The 27,270-nt window shown below is 49.5% G+C and overlaps 1 protein-coding gene across 1 annotated transcript in view; it reads left to right on the forward strand.

Annotated features, from left to right (window-relative positions):
* il1rapl2 (interleukin 1 receptor accessory protein-like 2) overlaps positions 1-27,270 on the forward strand; it is a 146,863-nt gene that overhangs the window by 104,358 nt on the left and 15,235 nt on the right. The window contains exon 5 of the mRNA XM_084699179.1: positions 12,320-12,394. Coding sequence (XP_084555305.1) covers positions 12,320-12,394 — 75 coding nt within the window. The remainder of the gene's footprint in view (positions 1-12,319; positions 12,395-27,270) is intronic.

The raw sequence follows: 27,270 nt of genomic DNA on the forward strand, positions 1-27,270 counted from the left end.
TAAACAATCTAGATATAAAATAGATATAAATATAAAATATAAATTAAATCGGGCAAGATAGTGTAAAATGATCAGTGCAAGTCCTTGGCATATGTATATATGATGATATTATATGTACACATATATATATATTATATATATATATAATATATATATATATGTATGTATAATGGGTGTTTGTATATGTATTAGTGTTCTGTATTTATGTATACAGCAGGCCAGGGTGTTAAAGACCGGGCCAAGTTAACTGTGGAGCCCAATGGTGGTGTGTGTATGCTGGAGTGGACAAGCGTGTGTGTGTGTGTGTGTGTCACACCTACAGAGACACACACAGAGGCATCCAGCCCTGCTCCGGAGGGGCCGTTTGTTTAAATCCTGCGCGTGTCTTGCAAAGACAAAAGAGTGTGTGTGTGCGCGTATGTGTGTTTACGTGTGTGTGGGTCCTAGCTGTAGCCAGGCAGAAAGACGGAGTTCACAGACACGGTGTAATGTAATGAGGATCGAGATGGCTGCCAAAACACAAGGTAACAGTATCTATCACACACACACGCCCCCACTCCCACCCCCTCCGGCTGTGTGTGTGTGTGTGTTGGTTGAGAGCGAAAACATTGATGTATAGTCCCAGTCCGGTGTTGTAATAGCACCCTTCCTGTTGATGCGTCGTGATCAGAGCCGGCTCATGATTCACGTGTTAACACGGGTGGATTAGCGTCCGATGTCCCAAACGCCGCCCGTGATGCCGTCACCGCAAACCGCTCGCTAACCGCATTGTCACCGCAACCAGGAGCAACTCTTCTGGGAGGAAGAAGAGGAGCAGCTTTGGAATACTGGCACCTGGCGCACTCGCACCACACACACACACACCCACAGTGCTGTCGCTGTGGGGGGCCGTGTAGTGGATTCCTCCATAGGGGACGTGGCTTCAGACCAAGTCTGCTTCTCTTCTCTAAACGAAGCCATTTTGTACAGCTCCTCAACAGAGGTAGAGACCCCTGCTGTGGCCTCCCATCTGTTACACACACACGCGCACACACACACACACACACACACCAGCTGAGGACACTCAGCCTTGATCTGCATCCAAGCCGTCAGAGCCATGTTTGTGATGTCTTTGTTTGTAAACCACCAACAGTGCAGTGCATCAACCTCCCCCTTGCCACACACACACACACACACACACACACACACACTGAAGCGCACGCAAGCACACACAAAAGCACAGTCAGACAAATTGACGCAAACACACACAGAGGCACAAATGCATTCATACAGACACACACTCACCCTCATGATCAGACCCAGACACTGAACATCAGCCACTTCACAGACAATTGAACTCAAACATATGAGTGCGTGTGTGTGTGTGGTTGGAGATCTCCTCCTCTCCACTCAGTCTCACACAGATATCCCCAGCTGGAACAGAGGCCCGTTCACCCCTGACCTTTCTCTCTGTGGTATAGTCAGCTTAGAACTAGGTCCTAGTGTGTGTGTGTGTGTGTGTGTGTGTGTGTGGAAGTGTGTGGATGAGGGTGTGTGTCCATGTGCATGTGTGCCCGTGTGCATCAGGGTGTGTGTGTGTGTCACTTCCAGGAGAAACCGACTTGGAGCACACCAGGAAATCTTTCAAGGCCAGAAGACTTGTATACTGAGTTGATTTCCACCAAGGTGCCTCTAACCCTGTAAAGGCGTCAGGCTCTCTATTCAGAATGAAGGGAATGCATGAGAAGAAGGGTTCTTAGTTTGAAACAATACCCATGATGCATACCCTGGAGTAGGTCAAGACAATGATACACAGGAGTAGGTCTCTAGAACATGATACAGTACACTGTAGTGGTGAAGGATGTGATGTGAATGTGCATCTTACTGTGAGTACCCTTGAATTCCATAGAAAACGAGAAATATAATGAATCATTTCATATATCAAAATGTAATTTAGTATCGTTTTTTCCACTTAGGCAGTCCAAGCATGTGCATCTGCCCCAGCCCCTTGTCTGCAGCCTCTTTCAGCCCCAAAGCCCTCAGCCTCCAACCTCCAGGCCCTAACCTCCTACCCTTTCCAAACATCAGCCCCCGACTTCTCCATTCCCCGGCCTCCTAAAGTCTTCATCTTCCCCCAGCCTCTCCCCTGCTCTGGGTGATGGGTGGAAGTTTTCTCTTTCTCTCAGGATGCGCTGTTGATGATGTGTTTTCCGTTAGAGAACATATGATGGGAGAGATGATTACGGTCTGCTCTGCCTAGCCTCGCTCCGCTCTCTGCCTCGCGCATTTCTCTCCTCCACTGCTTCACACACACACACACACACATTATACACACATTATACAAACACACACATACTCTCTCTGTAGGACATTTTTCAGCCCGTTGGTTCCATCCAGTCATGGAGAAAAGATGTTAGCAGAGTTCTGAAACCATTAGAATGACAAAGTGTGCAGCTGAATGTAAAAACATTGCCTTCCGTATTCGGCTTCCCTCCCCGCCGACATCGTCATGGTTATCAGGGAGCTCTCCAGATGAATGTGTGCAAAAGGTAAAGTGTGCGTCGCCGTGAAGACAAGGCCCCGGGTCCTGATTGGTTTATTCTAGTGTGTGAATTAATGTTTTCCTAGATAAGGAAGCCACTGTGAGTCGGCATGAAGAGATGCTCCACAGCACTGCAGACGGGTTGATGCTCCCCACACACGGGGAGCCGGGAGGAGGAGGCGTATGCGGGGGGGGGGGGTAGATGAGGAGGAGAGGGAGGAGGAGAAAAGGGATGAGGGGGGGAGAAGGAGGAGAGAAGGCGGATGGGGAGGATGAGGGGGGAGAGGAGGAGGAGAGGGAGGGGGAGGAGTATGGGGGGGTAGATGAGGAGGAAAGGGTGGAGGAGAAGAGGGATGGGGGGTAGAAGGAGGAGTATGGGGTGGTAGATGAGGAGGAAAGGGAGGAGGAGAAAAGGGATGAGGGGGGGGAGAAGGAGGAGAGAAGGCGGACGGGGAGGATGAGGGGGGAGAGGAGGAGGAGAGGGAGGGGGAGAGAAAGGGGATGAGGAGGAGGGAGAGGCGGGGAAGGGAGAGGAAGGGGGAGTGGGGAAGCACGTACAGCTGTTTAGGGGATGAATGAAACTCATTGGACGTCCAGACTGTTTACTTGTTTGCTGTGTATAATAAGGACGGTCCTAGCCACGGCTGAAATGCTGAGACAGACCCTCAAATGCAGTCTTATTAAATCTGACTAATGTGTCTGACTGTGTGTGGAGCTTTAATGAAGCTGATCTGATGCTTTCAGGAAGATTTGTGAACTCCTTTAGGTATTTGGGGAAATGTTGGGAAAACCATGTTTATTTGCAAAAAACGACTCGCAGATCGTTTCTGAGATGTATGAATGTTAATGAGGGTGCGTCCCACTAGAATCTTAATTAGGAAGAAATCAAAATTGGATGGAAAGAGAGAAAAGATAAGAGTATTTGTTTACATAATTTGACATCATTATCTCACTTTGCCATCCCCAATCATTTGTGATTTATTGGGAATCCGGGTTTGCATTGGCAATATTTCAAGTGTAAAAAAAACTAGATTTAAAATAATTCAACAAAATGACGTTGAAGCATTTCATTGATTTTGAGAGATTTATCGATACAAAGAGAGGAAGGTGGACAGTTGTGGATAACAGAAACAGAAAGCTGCCCTGATTCCTCCTATCACCAGGTCCACTAACACGTCCCAGGGGGCTCCTGTGTCCTCCCCCTGTCACGGTGCAGGTGCTGGATCCCTGCAGCTCTACAGCTTCAGGCTCTCCTTCAAACCCGTCGCGGCCCACTGGGTGCTTTCAAACCCTTCAGGGCCCCACTCAATTTCCTACTCCACGTTTGGAGCGAGAGCAGTAGCATCTCTGGCTCTGCGTACCTTTTAGCTAATGGGTTTTACTCTCTTAACTTCCCTGAGGGGGGCGGGGGGGGGGGGGGGGTGGGCTAACGGTCAAACCCTAGTTTCCCACAACAGGGCAGAAATGTTACGTAAAACAAGAGGCAGACAGACAGACATGCAGAGAGACAGACAGATAGACAGACAGACAGGCAGACAGGCAGACAAGGCAGTTAGGCAGGCAGGCAGGCCCATGGTTACCTGGGGCTGCCATCAGTAATGATTTTGACAATCGATACCCTCCTTTGATCGCCACTTGACCCAGATGATAACGAGACGGCAAAACTGTTTGCCTATTCAGTGAGAGGAGGCCGGCGGGATCAAAATCAAGAGAATGAGACGATCAATGGCTTTATAACCTCTGAAAAGAACCCCCCTGCTCCATTAAAGACATTGATCAGATGCGAGGGGGCCATCGGCTCATTGTAGCACTTAACTAGTGTAAACACTCTTCTGCTCTCCTGTCCTCTCATCTTCTCTCGTCCTCTCTTCTCTCCTCCTCTCCTCTCCTGTCCTCTCATCTACTCTCCTCCCATGCCCTCCCCTCTTCATCTCCTCTCCTCGGATCAAGGCTGATCATGACTCTGCTGGCAACAGTTTGTCATTGTTTTCACAACCTACTCAAAATCAAATGTCGTCATGGGCCGATCTACAGGGGGGCAAAGGGGGGCCTCCCCCCCCCAGCTGCCCCCCTAACTTTGGTGATCCAAAAACTGTACTTGTAAAAACAAACCGCCACTATGTCCACAAGCTTCTCAAAACATTGAACTGAACGATGCATTTACTGAAAGTGAACAATTACATGTTTTGTTTTAAACGTGTTCTTAGCCCCCTGCCCCTCAAATAGCTACGCCCCTGCATCAAACGTGCAGAGCTGTCTCGCACACAGCGAGTCTGCTGCGGTGCGGTGGCACTGCAGCCCGGCAAAGACTGGAGCAACTGAGCTGTCCCTGAGCCTCTGAAGTTGAAGTCAGTTTCCCCAGGTGAAGTTTAAACACACGTTGAACTTAAATGTACATTGGTAATAAATGTAATGTATGCTAAAGACGATTCAGCATCAGTGCAAACAGCGAGTTTATTACGTTAGTCAAAAGTCAAATCGCTTCATTTGCAAGTGCACTCTGTCCTTTGATCAGTTTTGATGTTAGTAAAGACAAGAACAGCTTAATATATAATATAAATTATTGTTTGTATCCATAACGTTTACTGATGTTGGCTGTTTTGCCGACCTTACATTAGGGAGTCAGGTGGCTGAGCGGTTAGGGAATCGGGCTAGTAATCTGAAGATCGCCAGTTTGATTCCCGGCTGCGCAAAATGATGTTGTGTCCTTGGGCAAGGCACTTTACCCTACTTGCCTCGGGGGAATGTCCCTGTACAAGTTGCTCTGGATAAGGGTGTCTACTAAATGTAAATGTACAACACACAATAATACAGTGCCAGTTGGGAGATCTATAATTTATATGATCAAGCAGCCCTATAAAATCCACTTACTCTCACATGCTTGTGAAATGTTAGCTGCAAAGCATAACAACTGTTGCCTTAAGCTTTCCTAAAAAAAGATGGGTGATCATGGGCCATTTGTGCACTGTAATGATAAGTTTTTAATAAGGCTATAATAAGTAGGCCTAATAGAGTATTGTCTGCTGTTTTATACTTGTAGTCCACAGCATCTTGGACACAAATATTGTACTTTGAATTTTCATTTAGCTTTTTATACTTTGACTTTTTAAAAGATGCACAGTTTTGTTTCGTTTGAACACTGGGCTCAGGCCCGGAGTGGCCATCGGGAGAATTCCCGCTGGGCTGCTTTGCCCGCTCATAAATTGGACCAGCAGATCGCCTGCTTTCTCTTTGTTTTTTTCACACACCGAATAAAACGATATGTATTAAGTTTGTTAACTACTATGTGACTGATAAGTAAGCTAATAAGGTACACTAGGTTTTTATTTAAATAAACGCATGAAACGTGCATTAAAAAGTGCAGTTTTCAGTTGTCGCGCATGCTCTCTTTCTCAAACACAAGTGTGTGTACCAAGGTTGTTGCCATGCAGACAACCCTAAACCGTCATTTGTTGTTGTGGAGGGAGTAAGCAAGATGAAGATGCAAAAATAATAAAATGGACGGGAAAAATATGCCAAGAGGAACTGAAAAAGCCAGGTAAAAAAAGACAGATCTGCCACTTCATAAATCTAGGTTCCTGCAAGGGTGGGAAAAATATGTTTTTTCAAAAGCCCTGAATCTTTAAAAGAACGATTTTGCACTGAAATGAATGCAAAAAAATTAGCTCGAACGCCATGCGCGCTCGCATTACTGTGAAGTTCTGATTTCAAATAACATCAACAGCACGTAGGTCCTAAGTTCGGGTTAGGCTCCGAATGTTCAACATATGGCTCAGCCCTGGTGGGGGTGGGCTGGTTTGGGCACTTTACACTCCCGTGCTGAAAGTTGGTGTTGTTTTGGAAAAACCATTCACATATAGGGATTCCCACATACCATTTACCCATGCCACCCTGCCAAGAACTCTTGCCCCCCCTTTGCCACCCCGTGTAAAATGTTGTAGATCCGCCACTGGTAAAGGGTATTCAGAAGGTTTATTCTTTTTAGGCCTTTGTGTGTATTTTGAATGCAAAGTTTGGTTTCTACGACAGATAATATGGTTTTGACTACAGTGTTTGATTTTGGGTCAAAAGTCAAGGGTTTGGCAAAACACTGTAAGCTTGAAGATTGAGTTTGGAGAAAACACAGTACACATTCAAGAAATGAGTCTTAGTAATTGAGAAAAACTGTAATAAACACGACAGAGCATTCATTAGACACTACATCAAAAACGTTTTGAACAAAGTTCCCAGTGTTAGTTACAGAAAATAAATGTGTTTACTATTATTCGAACACAAGACCATAACAGTAAACTGCAACATGTATTTTAGTGAGTTTATAGTTTTGCAGAGTTTTGAGTGGATTGGAATTGTAAATGGTGTCTGTCTATCTAACCAGATGAACTTGTTCAAGGTTTTGATTGATTCAACAAATGGGCTTTTGAACAGAGCATTTTTGTTCAGAGAATTAGGTTGAGCAATTCTGAGAAACGCTATGGTCTGTACGTGTAATATGGTCTGGAGGGGAGTGCTCAGAGCTGCAGCAGAGCTACAACATGCATCGCATAGCCTCATTCTCTATTATACATACTCTCACACACACCACACACACACACACACACACACACATCCCCTACAGCCCAGCTTAGTCCAGGTGCCCAGTTGGGAGAGAAAGAGGGGGGGGGGGGGGTGTCTCCAGTGGAGGTTTAACTAATTACCCAGCAGGCCTCAGGCTCCAGCATCACACCTCCTCTGTTTCAGCCGTGCCGCTTCTAGAACCCACACGGAACGCTGCCAAGGGGACTGTCTCCATGGCAACCCCCCTATGCTCAGCATCGCACCTTGACTGCAGCCTGAAACCCCTCGACATCAGAAACTTGTTTGAAAGGAAGGAGAAACGCCTGACTACGAGTCGGCCTCCATCTTCATTCTCTTCAGTGCCACCCTCAGAGTTAGTCTGAACTCACGACAGACAGGAAGTCTGATCTGACTGAGAGGATGTTAGGTTGTGAGCTAGATCCCCAGTTAGGTTTTGATGATGGGGTGAGCGAGAGGTCAGACAGGGTGGCTTCTGTCTATAGACACACCCCCCCACACACACACACACAGAAGTGGGCTGTTTTGATACTGGAGGAAATATAATAAACAGACAGACAATATTTTTTCTCCTTCCTCTACCTCTCTTTCTCTATTTAGAGCTGTGTCTCTACACACCTTCCCCCTCCTATCTTTCTCTCTCTCTCTCCCCTCTCTCTCTCTCTCTCTCTCTCTCTCTCTCTCCTCTTTCTATCTCTCTACTCTGCCTCTTTCTAGATCTCTCTCCAAACCTTTTTCTTTCTTTCTATACCTCACTCTCCTGATCCATTTGTCTGCCCTCTTATAGCTCTCCGTTTGTGCAGAGAGTTAGGGTCAGGGCTAGGGTTGGTCGTTGCCCAGATGAGCCATGTTCCTCGGTCCACAGCTACCAGACGAGCTGGAGCGACAGGGACAGGTGAGCTAACTAGCGCCAGCGGCTAATGAACACATGGGAGAAACAGAGAAGGGGAGAGATAGAGAAAGAGAGAGAGAAAAGGAAAGAGAACGAGCCTGAGTAGAGCTGGGGTCACACAAAGGACAGGAGCAGGTGAAAGCTTTTAGACAACTAGGTGTTTACCTAATCAGCAGAAAGAAAGAGAGAGCGAGATACGGGCATCAAGAATGAGAGGAATGAGAGAGAGAAAAAGAGAGAAAGAGAGCGAGAGATGGAGAAAAGTGAGTACGAGCGGGACAGAGAGTGGTAGACAGAGAGTGAGTAAGTGAGAAAGAGAGAGAGAGAGAGAGAGAGAGAGAGAGAGCAAGATAAAACGACGGGCAGACAGAGGTGAAAGATGAAGCAGTGAGATGGGCTGTAGACCTTACTGTGGTATTTGTAAGTCAGATGAGCTCAGTTTGAGAATGGAGTGTGTTACTCTGCTCTCCTGTCGCAGCAGCTACACAGACCTGCTCACCAGAGTGTCCACAGAACACACACTCACATAAAAGCCTAATTTTACTGTCACTCACACGAATACACTCACACAAACTAGCTGGTTGGCTGGCTAGCTTGTTGGCAGACTGGCTGGCTGGCTGACTCGCTGGCTGTTTTGAGTGTCATTTTATGTTGGACCACTTACTCCCTGGGCTAGCCATTCTGGCAACCGGCACACACACACACACATACACACACATAGACGTACACGCACACTGTGTGCTGCCATTAGTTGGGTACCGGTGAGAAACATTTTGCACCCTCTTCTGAAGTGTTACTGCCAATGACATTTTTACTCAGAGCCCATTTAGAGGACATAAACTCTGCATCGTCAGGGCAGAGTATACACACACACTTATACACTTACACGCGGACACACACACACATCACACCACACACACAGACTCACACAGGCACACACCCAGTTCACACATTCCCACGTACACACACAGACTGACACACGCAATTCATACATGCACACACACTCACATACAAAGCGCCTGCATACTGCAGCCTGCAACACAGGAACACATGGATAACTGATGCAACCAGGCGGAAAATTATTACTCAGATCTTAAAGACCATAAAATGAGTGAATATGAGTTTCCTTTAATGGGCTTTTCCCTGCTCTCTTTCACATGTAAACACAACAACAACTTGATAGACGGACTTAGATCACACCCACATGTGCACACGCACACATACCCACGCCCGTACACACACCCATGTACGCACACTCACACACACTGGCGCGCACTCACATTCACACACACACACACACACACCAAAAATCTCGAGGGTTTGATTTCTTTTAAGTTTTGCAGCAGAATACTAATTTGCAGATGAGAAGTGCGCATGCTGCCGAAGGGGAAGAGGATGGAGAGTTCACTGTGTCGCTCCACATTCCTCCTAAACACGCACTTGCACACACACACACACACACACACACACACCCCCCTCCCTGGGCCCTCTGTGTTGAAGTGTCCCTTTGAAGAGACTTAATAGGACCTAATCATGGCAGCACAGTATGCTAATGCTGTGTCCGAGTGTATGTTATCTCTGTGACTCGCCCAGAGGAGCGCGCCATCGGGGCCAGAGGTGTGTGTGAGTGTGTGAAAATGGGCGTCTAAGTGTGTGTGCGCGCGTGCGTGTGCTTGGGTGTGTGTCGGGAGCAAGGTGGTGGTGGAGATAGGCGTCCGACCACAGTGGCACCACTGAAGCCCTGGATGTCCAGAGAGGGGGTTGGGGGGTGAAGGTGGGCAGGGTGGCGGGGGCGGTGGGACTGGGAGTCCATCCTCCCTTTGGGAGGATACGGAGTGTGCGTGTTACGTAAATGTGTGTGTGTGCCTGTGTAAGGGGTGAGTATATGTGTGTGAAGAGTTGGTGTGTGTGTGAGGGGGATGTGTTTGAGTGTGTGTGTGTGTGAGGGGCGTTTGTGTGTGCGTGAGGGGTGTGTTTGAGTTTGTGAGGGGCGTGTGTGTGTGAGGGAGGTGTGTGTGTGTGTTTGTGTGAGGGGTGTGTGTGTGAGGGGCGTGCGTGCGTGTGTGTGGGGGGCGTTTTTGAGTGTGTGTGTGAGGGGTGTGTGTGAGTGTGTGTGTGTGAGGGGTGTGTGTGTGAGGGGTGTGTGTGTGTGTGAGGGGCGTGTGTGTGAGGGGTGTGTGTGAGTGTGTGTGTGTGTGTGTGAGGGGCGTGTGTGTGTGAGGGGACTCTGCCCTATCCCTTCTGCTCCTGCTTGACATGAATGATAGCTTTCATTTGCATGGTAAAGCTGCTGCTCTGCCCTCCAAAGACAGATGAGGGTCCATCTCCCGCTACACACTTCCCTCCTTCCCTCCTTCCCTCCTTTCCCTGCTCCCTCCCTCTCTGAATCTCACTCCTCCCTTCCACCCTCTCTCCCGTTTTGCATTGAACCCTCCACCTCTTCACCTACTCTCTCCCTCCCTCCTCTCTCAATAAAAATGGTGGTAGTTAGGCCCAATTTAGCTTCAGGGGAACCCTTGGTAAAACCATTTTGAAGACACTTGATGGTTTCAGGTAGAACTATTTAATCAATAACAGTTCTCCCTCTGCAGCTCCCTACTGTTGAACCCTTTTATCTGAGAAGGCAGCCTATCTCTCTCCCCCCATCCCCCCCCCCAATCCCTCTCTCCCTCCCCCCCCTCTCTCCCTCCCTCTCTCCCTCCATCTCTCTCTCCCCTCTCTCCCTCCCCTCCCTCTCTCCCTCCATTTCTCTCTCCCCTCCCTCCCTCTCTCCCTCCCTCCCCTCCCTCTCTCTCTCCCTCCCTCCCCTCCCTCTCTCCCTCCCCTCCCTCTCTCCCCCTTCCCTCTTCCTCCTCTTGCACACAATGTAGAAACTAAATTAAGTAGGGGGCCAAGGAGATAAGAATTTCCATAACATACCATTTCCTCGTCATCTCTCTCCCTTTCTCTTTCCCTCTCTCCCTGTTTCTCTCCATTCCTCTCTCTCTCTCTCTCTCTCTCTCTCTCTCTCTCTCTCTCTCTCTCTCTCTCTCTCTCTCTCTGTTGCTTTCTTTCTACAGTATCTTTCTTTCTTGCTCCCTATGAACCGAATGCTACTTCATTGCGTTTGGTGCTTGTGGTGAACAGGGATGCCCCCCCCCCCAACCACACACACACAATAGAAGTCAACAGAAGAACAGGAAATCACCAACCACTGCTTTTTATAGAAAAGGTTACACAAGGACTGCTATAGATTTTACTGCTGGACATGTGCAATACAGTTGTTGTATCGCAAATATCACAGCACAGAGTCGAGTAGAGTGAAGTAAGCTACGGCAGAGCTAAACAGAGCCAAGCAGACTCTGGATATCTCGTCTGAGGTATTCCGTTAGGGATGACTTGCGACTGCCTCCAAGATGTTTTCCCAGAGTTGAAACACCGAACACGGATTTACAATTACTGTAACTCCTGTGTCATGCCGTCACTGTTAAGTGTGTTGTGTGTGTGCTGTAAACGTGTGGAGAACACACACACTCATACAGACACACGGACACAAAGCTTTGTCTCATCATGGCCTTTACACATCGCAACCCTCTCATGCAGCAAACCGTGTGTGTGCACACATCTGCATATATGTGCATGTCTGTCTGTGTGTGTGTGTGTGTGTGTGTGTGTGTGCGTGCGCTCATTCCTGTGTGTGAGAGGAGGTCTGGTTTAAAACATGACATCCATTACAGCTCTCTTAACTAAACTCATCAGAACTGTCCCTCTCAGCACCAGGCCTGTAGAGCAGCTCTCTGAGGGCCTTATGTAATTAATACTCTCACTTTAGACATTATCACAGCACTCCTGTGTGCGTGTGCTTGTGTGTGTGTGTGTGTGTGTGTGTGTGTGCTTGTGTGTGTGTGTGTGTGTGTGTCTGTTTGTGTGTGTCAGACCGCTCTTGCTTTGTTCAGCTCATATTTGCGTCCAGGAAACTCAAAGTCCTCACGTTTAAAGCGGATTAATAGTGGATTTGAATTATTTCATTAAATATCTTTTTTTTTTTTTTTGGGGGGGGGGGTGGGGGGGGGGGATATTACAGTCAGTCTACAATGATGTCAGGCTAGTTTTCAACCATATTCAAAGGGTTGGTCTTTGTGGAATCAGCATTCAGATCAATAAAAGATTCTAATGATTTATTCACATGAAGTGGGGATTAGTGAAGAGCAAGGGTAAAGCATATACAATCCGTTTCATATATTTCCTGTCAGTAACATCTGTCCAATTCTCTGACAGTAGTGAACTCATTTTAAACATTCCAACCAGCAGCCTCTAAAATGTTCTTCTTTCTCTCTCTATCCCTCTCTCTCCAGCTCTCCTCACCACGAGGCCTCCCAAAGTTCTATTCCCCGCAGAAGGACAAGCAAGTCTGATTGACGTCCAGCCAGGTAAAACCACGCACATCCACTCCTCTCTTCTCCTCTGTTTTCCTCTCTTCCCCTCTCCTCTCCCCTGCCCTCTCCTCTCCCCTCTTCTGTTCGGACTCGCAGTGGGTCCGTGCGTCGTAATCTTCTCCCCCGTCCCGTTCTACTGTACTGTACTGTACTGTACTGTGCTGTGCTCTGCTCAACTTATCGACTGGACGATGTTTTACTGTGCTCGACAGCTTGGTTCCACTGTGTTCTCCCGCGAACTGGCTGGCTGAGTCAAGCCCATTAAAAGGGTTGTTGCTGCAAACATGCCTGAGGCTACATCTCCCCTGCATTAATCTGAGCTTAATAGAGAGGGAGACACACACACACACACAAAGAGAGAGAGACAGAGATAGAGAGAGAGAGAGAGAGAGAGAGAGAGAGAGAGAGAGAGAGAGAGAGAGAGAGAGAGAGAGAGAGAGAGAGGGAGAGAGAGAGGGAGAAGCAGAGAAAACACACAGCAAGTGATTCGACCCCTGGTTTGCATGGTTAATTACCTGCTTGTACAGCCCTCAGGGGCAGTTCTCTTCCCCAAAACCCTGGGCTTTGGTACAGACCACACACACACACACATACTACCTTCCTCCATGTCCCGGTGTAGTCTCTGTCCCAGCACATACCCCTGCATCCACAGCACGCAGCTAATGAAATCAGCCAATCAGATGGGAGAGATGGGATGACTGACTCCTGTTTGTGCGAGAGCGTGCCGCTCTCCTGAACCTGCCGTCGCGGCGTTGGCGTGAGAACGTGAGGGGTGCCACCGGATGCGTCCACTCTCTGAGTGCGTTACCGCACACAAGCACATTCAGTTACACGCACACGCCGCAAACGCATGTAAACGCGCGCACACGCACGCGGTCGCGCACCAACAAAGGGTTTTCTCATAGTTCTGGTTCTCGCAGGAAGGAGAGGGTCGGGTTGGGGAGCGTTGGAGGAGAAGGTAGTGGAGGAGGGGGGAGGAGGAGATGCGAGGAGCGTGTAGGAGAGGGGCTCTAGAGTGGAGGACAGGTGGATGTAGGGCTGGCTGTGGGGGTGTAGGAGGGGGGGTGGATGTGGGAGGGGGGGGGGGGGGGGGTGCACAGTTTAAACTGTCGAGCAGCTAAATTACAGCCCATTATTCCGCATGCACATCGCCACGCCGACACAGGAGACAGCAAGGAGAGATGGAGACTCCCAACTTCGGCGGTTGTCCCCGTCCTCTCCTCCTCCTCCTCCTCCTCCTCCTCCTCCTCCTCCTCCTCCTCCCTGCCTCCCCCTCCTTCCCCTCCTCCTCTCTCTCCTCCTCCCCGCCTCCTCCTACTCCTCCTCCTCCTCTCTCTCCTCCTCCCTGCCTCCCCCTCCTCCTCTCTCTCCTCCTCCCTGCCTCCCCCTCCTCCTCTCTCTCCTCCTCCCTGCCTCCCCCCTCCTCCCCTTCTGGGTGCGCCCCTTACCAAACAGCTGGCAGAAGGGGGAGAGAGAGTGAGACAGACGGATAGTGAGAAAGCAATATCTCTCCCCCCCCCCCTCCTTCCTCCCTCTCTCTCTCTGTCTTGCCCCCGCCCCATCCCTCCATCCCCGTACCCTTCCTCGCCCCACCCCCCTCCCGCCCCCTGTCTGTCTGGTTATTAGCTGTCTGGAATGACAGAGAGGCACTCAGCCCCAACCATGTTAAAATGAGCTGTGTGTGTCGTGTTAAATAAATCCTCTGTACCACCAACACCCCAACACACACACACCCACCCACGCACACAGGTACACACACACACAGCCCAAGCCTCTGTCGTAACCCCCGGAATAACCTTCTCAAGCCCCCATGTTCCAGCCTGGATTTCCTGTCTGGTTCCATCCAGACCAATCAGGACTTACTGAGAGCTATGGAGATGGTGTGTGTGTGTGTGTGCGTCTGTGTCATGTTTGTGTGTGGGTTGTGTGTGGGTCTATGAATCTCATAAATCGTTGTGCACCGATGTGCTGTAGGTAACATATAATATACCGATGCAACAGCCCCCCAGTCCCCTGCCCCCCACCCCCCCCCCCCCCCGAACACCCCCGTCACCGCCCCTGAACACAAGGCTAATCCAGATCAATCTGGATCCCAGAGGACAGCTGTTATAATTGATACTTGGCAGCACAACTACAGGGATCCAGAATTGATTCGACCAGGTCTGATGTGAAGAAACACTTTTGTGTTTAATCTAGGAACACATCTCAAACATCGAGAGACAGAGAGGGAGGCAGGGAGGGTGGTCCTGGAGACAAAGTCAACGTGAGCGAGTGAGAGAGAGAGACAGAGTGGGAGAGAGACACACACACACGTAGGACAAACCTTGGGTGTTGCTGCAGTAATGGCCTTTTTCTCAAGGATCTGTACTTCCTCTGAGACTTTGTTACAGAGTTTCTCACAGACACACATAGTCAGACACACACACGCACACACACAGTCAGACACACAAACACACACAGTCAGACACGTACACGTTATCAGTATATCTTCATCTCTCTCACTTATACCCAGAATGGGCCCTCCACTTATATAAGTGTTGGTCAAGAACAGCAGAATGGATCATGTCTCCCATACAGTACTACTGCAGCATAGAGAAGAACACTTAAACATGTTGAACAAAAGTTGAACATGAAGTAAACTTCACACACACACTACATGATTGATACTGGCTCAACGATTCAAATTGAAAGTCATATCCTAACCTATAAAATAAGGGTTATGGTTAGATTTGTCGACAACAACAACATACAGGTTTGTTTACAAGTGTCCAAAACACAATTTGATTATTAATCTCATGGTGTACACACCCCACTCTCACACACAGAGACACACCTACACTCACCCACCCCTCCACATATACACACACCCACATGCACATACACACACTCAGTAGAGAAACCTGCAGCAGGGCACGATCGGTAATTAATAGTTACAGGGTAGACCTGATTGAGGTGTGTGTGCGTGCGAGTGTGTGTGTGTGCGAGTGTGTGTGTGTGTGTGCCAGACCATTAGACCACAGCTGTCAGATCGAGTTAGCTGTCGCTACGCTAAGTAGAGAGGAAGATTTAATAACCCAATGGAAATCAGCTCCCGTCATACCCTACCCACCCATCAGACACACACACCTCCTACACCAGGAAGGACTATTATTAGCATGGGGTGCCTGATTAGCTGCCACTGTCTGAGAGGGCTGACACCTCAGTGGTCTAGCTAGCGCTGTGGCTAACGCTAATGCTACCTGAGACAGGACTGTTGGTCTGCTGGTAGAAGCTTAAACCTGGTGCACAGGAGACCCAGGTCCGATTTCCTGTAGCATTCGTTTTTCGTGTGCAGTACTGGTAGCAGTGTCTACATCGTATGTGTCCCAGGAGTCCATAGACATTAGATTTTGATATCCTAGATAAAGACATGGATTTGAATATCACTGGAGTAGCGCCTATTGGTGTAGAGGTTAATAGCTGTTACGGTAACATGCTAGACTTCAAAGCCTTGTCAATGTCATCCACATGTTTGGTTACCTGTGCTGGAGTACCAAGTGACATACTGTACCAACCTTCTGTCCTACAGTATTTGTAACAATTATGTTCCGGTTTGATTGCAGTTTTATGTTGTTGTTGTTGTTGAGTTGAAGTAGCAATGTAACATCACTAGACTGCAGCTAACAAGACCATGATTGGAAATGTCTGAGATACAGAGCAAACCAGTACATAATACACATGTTCTACATGATGACTCATCATAGCCTGTTATAGGCCACACTACAAATCTGTATTATGTCTTCGGTGGGGCTTAGGAAATGGTGATTATGAACTACTTTGAAAGCTGACATGCAGGAACACAGGAGGGAAGGGTGAGATGGGGCGGCTTGGGAGGGGAGGGGGGGGGTTGGTGGTGGTGTAGTATCCACGCCTCTGTTGGGTCTGTTTTGGCTGTTCAGAACCAGAACCTAACATCTGGTGTCTTTCTTTCCGTCATTTTTTTTTTTCTCTCTCTCTCTCTCTCTCTCTCTCCCTCTCTCTCTCTCTCTCTCTCTCTCTCTCTCTCCCTCCCTCTCTCTCCCCTCTCTCTCTCTCTCTCTCTCTCTCTCTCTCTCTCTCTCTCTCTCTCTCACTCTGTCTCTCTCTCTTTCTCTCCTCAGAGCCATTCTTCCCTTTGTTTTCCCTATTCTTTTAATGTCTTCCCGGTCCCAGAATACACCAGCCAATTAAATTTTCCACTGCTGATCAACGTAGCGAGCTTTCTCGATTGGCTGTTTACTGCGTTGGGAGGGGGGCGAGTGTCTGTGTGAATGGGGGGGGGGAGCAGGGGGGTAAATGCGGTAACTAAGGGAATCAACTGGTTTCTAGGGTCTCCGTCTTCAAAGTCTAGGTTATTCAGTTGAATGAGGAGGCTTCTTCAAATTCCTCCCCCGCCCCCCGAAGCCCTCTCTGTTGGCTGGGAGTTCCACTGGAGGAGTGGCTGGCAGGCCTGGAGGAGCCCCCCCCCCCCCCCCCCCTCCCCCGACTGGCTTGTGCAGCTGCGGCCATGCTGCCGCAGAAGACGGAGAGGAAGTTCATTATTGGCTTAATGACTTGTCGTGACGTGACAGGGTTCTCTCTCTGTCTCCAGTCCAGTGGTGTAGTTCTATTAGGGATGCGTGGTGAAGTCCAACCTCTCTGTCCTCTCGTGTGCCGTGAGCTGCCTGACAAACACTCATCTGTAGAACTCATCTACAGAGCACTGGGGGGGGGGGCTGTGTGTGTGTGTGTGTGAGAGAGTGTGTGTGTGTGTGTGTGTGTGTGAGAGAGGGGGAGAGAGAGAGAGAGAGAGAGAGAGAGAGAGAGATGGAGAGGGAGGGAGAGGGAGGGAGGGACAAAGAAAGAAAAGATAGTGTGTGTGTGTGTGTGAGAGAGAGGGGAGAGAGAGAGAGAGAGAGAGAGAGAGAGATGGAGAGGGAGGGAGAGGGAGGGAGGGACAAAGAAAGAAAAGATAGTGTGTGTGTGTGTGCGTGTGGGACACGCACCACCGTCATTGCCAAGGGCAGAGTGAGGTGGTGCAAATTCTCTCTGTGTCTGGTAGCGTTCACTGCGGGGCTTGATCGAAGCAGGAACTTCACAGTGAGCCATCTTCAGGTCCAGGATGGTGTTCATCATCGCTGTTCCCTTCTCTCCCCTGATGGCAGGGGCTCCAGGAGGGTAGAAAAAGCAAGGTGTCCCATACATCCCATCCTCAGTGTCCTAACCCCCTGGCTTCCACAGCTAGCAGTGGGTCCAGGTAGAATGGAAGGTTCTGGCAGCATCCATGCTGTCTAATGAGCGACGCTGTCAGTCTAACTAACTGATGTCCAGATGTCTCAACGTGCCCTTCCGTCTCCCTCACCTCCCCGTCAATACACACACCTTCATCCCTCACACAATCACACTAGCAAACACGCGTACACACACACACACACACACGCCTTCATCCCTCTCCCAAACACACTCGCACACACTCGTACACACACACAGACAGGGATGCCTATGTGCAGCCAGTGTGCTCTCCCAGTCATTGAAGAGGACTGAAAGTCAAACCTGTCATCAGTGGATGACAGGACTAAACTGCTTCAGACTGGATTAAACCGCCTCACACTGGCCTCAGCTGGACCGAACAGGACTGAACCGGAATAAACTTGGCTTTCTGAAGTCATGACCTGATGAGTGGTCAATTGTGGAAGTGTCAGTGTGTAGGCAGCTTGACATACGCCCCCCCCCACACACACACACACATCCCAGTCTGTTACTGCTGCCTCACTGTAAGATCATGAGCTGAAATCTTTGGACATTTTACTAGTAAAGTCTCTAAATATCTCATGAAGTGTGGCTTCGGTGCCCTTTGTGTGATCTTTATGGAGGCCAATTTAGAGTGCCGAATGACACCATGAATAAATATGAGATGCGTCCTCACACACAGGCACGTACACACTGGTGGTGCACACACACACACACACACCCACGTACACACACATACACACAGGCCCAATCCCCTCGATGGCTGATAGTACAGTAGACTCAAGCACGTCGTTTTCGAACGGGATTTGAACTTCCAGCTCTGAGTCCAGAGTTTCTGCCTGACAAGTCACGACCACAGAGAGGAGCGGTGTGGGAATGTGTCGTATCTTTCTGGATCCAAATAATCTGTTCTGGAATTGTTGTTGTTCCGTATCCAAAGGAAACTGTTCTGGAACTCCGACACCTTCTGCAGCACCAGCTGTGTACAGAGTGTGTGTGTGTGTGTGTTTCAGTCAGATTGTGTGTAACTCTGTCAGGTAGTCAGTGTGTGTGTTAGTGCCTGTCCGCCTGTGTGTGGGTCTGTCAGGTTGAGTGTTAGTTGTCTAACTGCATTAAGAGTTGTGGGGATGGTGGATTGGGTGTTTACCCAGACATAGTCAGCCAAGTTGGGACCAAAGTCGTTTTGCTGGAGACGGAATATCAGTCAGTTAATGGTCTCCAAGATAAAACAACACATCACTCCTTCCTTCATCGGCCCTGACCTGCAGCATGTATTATTACTGTTGTTAACATGCACACTGTTAAGTCAGCCTCGACTTCCCCTTCCTCTTTCCTCTCCGTTCCTCTCTGCTTGTCTTTGTACCTCTCTTCTCCTCACTCCCCTCTCCTCTCTCCCCTCTCCCCTCTGTCCACCTCTCGCTGTTCCACCTCTCTCTCCATCTCCCTTCTATCTCGGTTAAACCCCAAATCTCTCCAGTCTGCCTGGAACGGTGGGATGAAGGGAAGGGTGAGGCAGAGGATGTTGAGGGAGAGGAGCAGTGGGAGGGTCTGATAACGGCTAAATCCCTGAGGAGAGACAAGGGATCTGGAGGAAGCTGGTCTGACCATATTTCGAGAGGTTTAAAGACGGTCTGACCCCTCCACCTGTCCTTGACACGTTACTTCCTGATGTGTGACCCCTGACCCCTCCGAGACAGGCCCGCGGGAGCATGGGAGTCCAAATCTCAGATTAGCCTGGGTGATTGTCTTTGCAGGTTAATTCCTGTGGGATTTTAACGGATTTTAACGGATTTTCCCTCCGCACCTCCTTTCCCTCCTAGCTTTCCAATCCTCCACAGTCGTTGTTAGTATTACCTCTCCCTCTCCTCTTCCCCTTCCTCTTCCTCTTGCTCTCCCCTTCCCTCTCCTTTCCTGCTCCCCCTCCACCCTATCTAGACCTCCGCACCTTCTCTGAGCCCATCAACCCTTGCCTCCCCCTTACCCCCCACTCCCCGACTCACACCCCAACTTCCTCACACCTCTGGCCCAGATGGTGACCAGTCTTAAGTGGAATATTTTGTCTGCTTCTCCCCTCACACATCACCACAGCCCTGGCTCAGCCTCTCAGACCCCCCCCCCCCCACACACACACACACCCCCGGCTAGCTGTTAATGGAACAACGAGGAAAGTTCTCGAACCTTGCAGAGGACAGACCTGTCAATCAATATTCTACTCTTACCCAATTATGTCACTGCTGCCCTCCGTAGTGGGTTTAGCTATTCTGAGTTGATGCCCCTGGTAATGCTTTCTCTCTCTCTCCCTATCTCTCCCTCTCTCTCTCTCTCTCTCTCTCTCTCTCTCTCTCTCTCTCTCTCTCCTCTCTCTCTCTCTCTCTCTCTTTCTCCATCCCTCTCTCTCTCTCCTTTTCTCCACTCCTCTCTCTTACCCTTAGTCATCACGGTCCAGAATAGACAGCAACGTTTTGTCCTTTACCCACATAAATATAATCAAATACGATCTTAATCATTACCTTATTCCGTCCGCTAATCTGCGTCATCGCCGTGGAGACAGCCCAGGGGGCTGGGCAGATCATTAACCTGGGTTCTAATCTCAGATCAACTGGAGTATAATTTAATCTGTTTTTAACGACGGTGGCCAGCCCCATCAGTCCTGAGGAGTTCCATGAAGACATCCTTAATTAGATAGCTGTCAGGACCCTGCTCGGCTTCTCTCCACCAACTCTGGAACTTCTCCAAACACTCAGGTGTGTGTGTGGAGGGGTGGGGGGTTGTGTGTGTGTGTGTGTGTGTAAAGCAGATAGAAGCTCCTGGCAGGATAATATCCTGTTTGACAGGAAATAGAGAGCGCCATTGCCAGACATCACACAGCAACTCTGCTATTCCTATCTTTCTCTATCTCTTTTGGTTCCTCTCATTTGCTCTCTTTCGCTTTCTCTCTCTCTCTCTCTCTCTCTCTCTCTCTCTCTCTCCCTCTCTCACTCTCTCACTTTCTCACTCTCACTCACTCACTCACTCTCTCTTTCCCTAAAGTTACAGTTTGAGTCTTTGAAGTGTGCTTCATTCCAGAGTATAGTCACCCCTGGCTGTGTGCTTCAACAGTGCTTCAGTGACATCAAACGTCATCTTTGTCATGCCGTGCAGTCTTAGAGCTCCCTCTCTTCTCTGATGACAATGAGAGGAGCGCACGCGCTTGTGTGTGTGTGTCGTGATGAGGTCTGCTGCAGCTGAGTATTCTGTCCTCTACTCCCCAGTAGTGCGTCTGCAGTCCTACCACTATACAGATGGTGCCTCACACACACACACACACACTCAATCCCCCCCCCACACACACGCACACTCAACCCCCCCCCCCCACACACACACACACACACATGCAGTGTGTACTCTGATACAAGGCAAAAACACACACATGCACACACGCATCCTTCAGTGGCAGCTGTTGGCAGTTGTTGCTTCCAAGCTGTTTACCATACAGAGCTAGGGCCTATGTGAAACCGCCATAACCGCTGGCACACACACACACACACCTTAGTCCATGGTTAATGGCTCCATCCCCACCTCTCTCCACACCAGTCTGTTAGTATAAACACAAGCAACACTTCACTCCTGTTTGAAGGTGTGTGCGTGTTTCTGTGCGTGTAGGTGTGTGTGCGTGTTAAAATATACTTGTGCCAGTATGCACAATGCTCATTTAAATCAAAGTCATTTCACCCTGCAGTGACCCTAATTCACAGTGCTCACCACATATGCCTGAGGCCTAGCATACTCCACAGTTAGCACATTCACACACACACACACACACACAAACACACAGTGTAGTCCTGACTCCAGGTTAGTCTTGTTGTGACCCTCTTGGTTCTAGATTTTCTAAACTTCTGACATGGCATCTCCACACCTGCTTACACACACACACAAACACGCGCACACACACACACAAACACAACCACACACATACACACACACAACCACACCTGTACACAACTGCACACACACACAACCACATAACCAAACACAACCACACACACACTCACACCATGCACACAACCACACAGAGAGAGAGAGAGAGAGAGAGAGAGAGAGAGAGAGAGCTCTGGTGATGTTTATCGGGGGAGTGAAATATGCAGCAGGAGATGGAGGAGAACAGCATCATTTGATTATGAATGATATTTTTCTCGTTGCTGTCTCCTCCTCCACCCCTCCCTCCCTTTGTACCTCCCTCCCTGCATGCCTCTATGTGAGCGTTAGACCATGAGGATGTGGAGGTTGAATCTTGTGTCTGTGACTGTGTGTGAAACTGGGGCAGACCACAGCTGCACAACCAGCCCCATCTCTCCATCTCTCTCCCTCATTCTCGTATTCTTTCTCCCTTTCTGTCTCCGTTATTCCTCTTTCTCTCTCCCTCTCGCCGTCTCTCTCCCTCTTGCTCGTTAGATTTCTCTTTTTCCTTTTTCCTTCTTTCATTATTTTCTCTCTCTCTCTCTCTCTCTCTCTCTCTCACTGTTTCATTGTCCCATTCCCAGTCCAAAACGTATTCCATCTGTGGCTCTCTCGCTATTTCACCCTATCCACTCTCCCTCCCTCCCTCCCTCCCTCTGCAGCCACTGTAGTTAGCTGGCTACTCTTCCTGTATGACACCTGTAAGAGCAAGGAAGAGAAGGGAGGAGAGGACGTGAGAGGAGGAGAGACAAAAGGAAAGCAGAGGAGGAGACGAGACGAGACGAGGAGAGGAAGAGGAGAAAAAAGAGGACGGGAAAAGATAGGCTTGTGTCCAGGGGACTTTTGGAAAGTGTCAAAGTTGTCGAGCAGAGGAGCGGATTGTGTAAACGAAGGAAGACGCATGCCTTTGAGAGCTTCAGTCCAACAACTATGTTGATCCTGTTAAGAGTTTGGCTTTTTTTGATTTCTCTGTCTTCACCTCCCTCCCTCTCTCAGAGTGTCTCTCTAAGTCTCTTTCCCTTTCTCACTCTTTTTTGTCGTTTCTAAATTGTTCTCGAACTTTTCTCTCCCTTTTTTTTAAACGCTATATTTCTCTTTCTCTTCCCTCTCATCTCAGCCTCTCCTTTCCACTCCTGCCCTCTCTTCTCCCCCTCTCTTCTCTTCTCCTCTCCTCTCATGCACACTCTCTCTCTCTCACACACACACACACACACACACACACAGACATACAGCAGTGTCCTGCTGCAGGCTGCTGTCCTTCTCTCAGCAGATCAATAGCCCTAAGTCAACAGATGCAGCTCAGTCTGCTTAAGGAGGAGGAGAGGGAGATGGGGAGAGGAGGGGAGGGAGAGGGGAGGGGAGTGGGGGGGAGGGAGGGAGGGGTATAAAAGGAAAGGAAAGGAGTGGAGAGAAGGATGGGAGGATAGGACTGGAGAGGAAGAAGGGAGAAGAGGGGAGGAAGAGAGGAGAATGAGAAAGGAGAGTGGTGACCATGGTGCCGTTCTGGACCATGGTATATCTAGTTTGTCTGGCCACTCTGCCCCTCCCTGCCTCTCAGACTCACACAGAGACCCATGGGGATGGCACCCCACTGCCCTTGTTCTGCCTCAGCTCCCCACACACACACACACACACACACACACACACACACACACAAATAAACTATTTTCCTTGCTCACACACACACACAGCCAGGCAGGTAAGTACACACCTATCCTATAAACACTGACAGGCAGACACACACACACACACACACAGCCCTCTACCTTGACACCCTGCTTGTTCTCAGTAAAGCAGTTTATTTGAGGGGCCCAGGTTTGAAAGTGTCTCTGGATATGGTTTTGTGAACAACAGAAATTCCATTATGTACTACATGCTGCTTAATGCTCTGATAAGCACCACACTGCACCGGGGAGAGGGGAGACTGGAGAGAGGGAGAGAGGGAGAGAAGCGAGGTGGAGGCAGATCAAAGGGAGGTGGGAGAGGGGGAAAAACACAGAAATGTAAAAAGGAGAGAGAGAGAAAATGTGTGTAGAGGAAAAGAGAGAGGGACGAGGAGAGGTGCGAGAGAGAAGTTGAGGGAGGCATAGGAAAAAGGAGAGAGAATGGGAGAGAGAAGGAGGTCAAGTGAGACTTGATGGAAGAGAGAGAGAACAAGAGAGAGAAAAAAGAAAGGAGAGAGAGAGAGAGACAGAGAGAAACAGAGAGAAAGAAAGAGAGAAAGAGAGGAGGAGAAAAAGAGAGATGTAGAGAGAGGAAAACAGAGGAAGAAAGAGAGGAATCGAGAGCGGAGAGAGAGAGAGAGAGAGAGAGAGAGAGAGAGAGAGAGAGAGAGAGAGAGAGAAAGAGAGAGAGAGAAGGAGAGAGAGAAAGAGAGAGAGAGAGACAGAGAGGGAGAGGGAGAGGGAGAGAGGGAGATAAAAGAGAAGATAGCTGCAGGGCAGCCTCAGGTAGTTACAGTAAGAATGTACAATTTTATAGATTCTAGTTGGAACACCAGTCTCTGTCTGGTGTTATCTGGTCTAGTCTAATCTCATCTGGTCTGGTGTGGTTTACCCTGGTTTGGTCTGGTTTGGTCTGGTCTGGTCATAACTGAGCAGATAAGTTATTTTAAATTTGTTCTACTGTGATTTACAGGGGCTATTACAGGGGCTATTACAGGCTATTACAGGGCTATTCCTTTCACACATTGTCTTGATTACTGTACTCGTCAGTACAGTCTATTACTCTAGTGACCCAGCATCCTGCCATGGAGGTGTGTGTGTGTGTGCGTGCGATGGGTATGTGTGTGTGAGAGAGAGAGATAGAGAGAGCGTTATGTGTGTGTGCGTGATATTGAGAGAAATAGAGTGACATAGACTTCATCTTAATCTCAGCATGTTGTCTATTTGCAACTGAGAAGAGGGGAGAGGGAAGGGGAGGGGCGGGGCGGGGAGGAGAGGAGAGGGAAGAGGAGAGAATAGAAGAGAAGAGAGAAAAGGAGAGAAGAGGCCGAAAAAAGTCAAAACACAGGAGAGGCGAAAAGATGGAAGAGGGAAGAGCAGATGAGAGGCTAGAGTAACTGGGGGAGAAAGGTGGAGGAGAAGGGAGAGGAGAGTGCAGCTGCAGGGAAGAGCCAGGCTGTGCAGGGGTGGGGAGTAGAAGGTCTACAGGAAGCTGGGGCCGGAGGGGCTGGGAGGCAGCAGCAATGACACGCACAACGTGTCAAGTGTTTGTTTAGTGACCCGCTGAGACACACACAAAGGTACACGTGTACACACAAAGTCAAGAACACACACTTACGCATTTACACAAAGACACACACACACATGAGCTAAAGGATTGAGCATGCAGTGCACCAATCAGGGACTCCATTTTGGAGCAAGGTTGACCCAGCTTTTATAACAGGGCATATGTCAGATAGTGTGTGTGTGTGTGCGTGTGTGTGTGCGTGTGTGGGTGTGGGTGTGGATGTGTAATTAGCCGGGGCTGTTGTCCTACACAGTAATTGTATAATATATCTTCCTCTGGTTGAATTGGTCTAGTTATTAAAGTCATCAAGTTCTTCTCTGTCATAACAGCTCCATCTGTAGACCTGCTCCCGGCACTACGCCAGAATACTACGTTTCCTTCTAGAGTGTGTGAGTGTGTGTGTGAGTGAGTGATTGAGTGAGTGTGTATTTTTGTATGTTTGCATCCTTCCCCTCCCCTATCCTCTTCCCTCTCCTCCCCTCCTCTCCCCTTCCCTGTCTTCCCCTCTTCTCCCTTTCCCTCTCCTCCCCTCCTCTCCCTTTACCCCTCCTCCTCTCCCCTTCCCTCTCCTCCCCTCCTCTCCCCTTCCCTGTCCTCCCCTCCTCTCCCCTTCCCTGTCTTCCCCTCCTCTCCCTTTCCCTCTCCTCCCCTCCTCTCCCTTTCCCCCTCCTCCTCTCCCCTTCCCTCTCCTCCCCTCCTCTCCCTTTCCCCCTCCTCCTCTCCCTTTCCCTCTCCTCCCCTCCTCTCCCTTTCCCCCTCCTCCTCTCCCCTTCCCTCTCCTCCCCTCCTCTCCCTTTCCCCTCCTCCTCTCCCTTTCCCTCTCCTCCCCTCCTCTCCCTTTCCCTGTCCTCCCCTCCTCTCCCCTTCCTTGTCTTCCCCTCCTCTCCCTTTCCCTCTCCTCCCCTCCTCTCCCTTTCCCCCTCCTCCTCTCCCTTTCCCTCTCCTCCCCTCCTCTCCCCTTCCCTGTCTTCCCCTCCTCTCCCATTCCCTCTCCTCCCCTCCTCTCCCTTTCCCCCTCCTCCTCTCCCCTTCCCTCTCCTCCCCTCCTCTCCCCTTCCCTGTCCTCCCCTCCTCTCCCCTTCCCTGTCTTCCCCTCCTCTCCCTTTCCCTCCCCTCCTCTCCCTTTCCCCCTCCTCCTCTCCCTTTCCCTCTCCTCCCCTCCTCTCCCTTTCCCCCTCCTCCTCTCCCTTTCCCTCTCCTCCCCTCCTCTCCCTTTCCCTCTCCTCCCCTCCTCTCCCCTTTCCTCTCCTGTCCTCTCCTCGTTAGAGAGTGATATCAGCAGATATGCTAGCATGGTGCTGTCAGTCAGGCCTCCATACTGCAACAGCACTAGACCATGAGGCACACATCAGCTTGTTTGGGCTGAAGGGACCAGAAGCAAATTCGAATCATATACATCATCATCCTCCATCATCTTCCATCCTTCCGATTCATCATCCTCCACCATCATCATCCTCCACCATCATCATCCTCCACCATCATCATCCTCCTCCATCATCATCCTCCACCATCATCATCCTCCTCCATCATCATCCTCCACCATCATCATCCTCCACCATCATCATCCTCCTCCATCATCATCCTCCACCATCATCATCCTCCACCATCATCATCATCCTCCACCATCATCGTCCATCATCATCCTCCACCATCATCATCCTCCACCATCATCATCCTCCACCATCATCATCCTCCTCCATCATCATCCTCCACCATCATCATCCTCCACCATCATCATCCTCCTCCATCATCATCCTCCACCATCATCATCCTCCACCATCATCATCCTCCACCATCATCATCCTCCTCCATCATCATCCTCCACCATCATCGTCCATCATCATCCTCCACCATCATCATCCTCCACCATCATCATCATCCTCCACCATCATCATCCTCCACCATCATCCACCACCATCATCGTCCATCATCATCCTCCATCATCGTCCTCCACCACCCTCCACCATCATCATCCTCCACCCTCGTCATCCATCTTCCATCATCCTCCCTCCACTGTCATCCTCCATCATCCATCATCATCCTCTCTGTGTCTCCACTGAATCCAGCTGCTCTCAGGCTAATGGTCTGTGTCTCCAGTCACCAGGACGGACAGAACAATGGATGTTATGTCTTTTTTCTCCATCCCTCTTTTCTTCATCTATCAAACGGACAGAAGAACTCAAATAATGAATATGGAGCCTGCTGTGTTTTCACGTCACCTACGCTCTCGACGATCACATATACACAGGCACAGATACGCGCACACACACACACACACACTTATAAAGAGAAGCACACACACCTACACAAACACACACACAAGCACACAGCCAAACACACACACAAAAACACACAGGGAAAAATCTATACAAACACACATACAGCTACACACACCCAAACCCTCACAAACCCACACACCCACAATAACACACAGGCACACACTCAAACAATCACAG

This window comes from Hypomesus nipponensis, chromosome 1 (assembly GCF_054491055.1).
Source record: "Hypomesus nipponensis isolate SF chromosome 1, ASM5449105v1, whole genome shotgun sequence".
In the NCBI taxonomy this organism is placed as follows: domain Eukaryota; kingdom Metazoa; phylum Chordata; class Actinopteri; order Osmeriformes; family Osmeridae; genus Hypomesus; species Hypomesus nipponensis.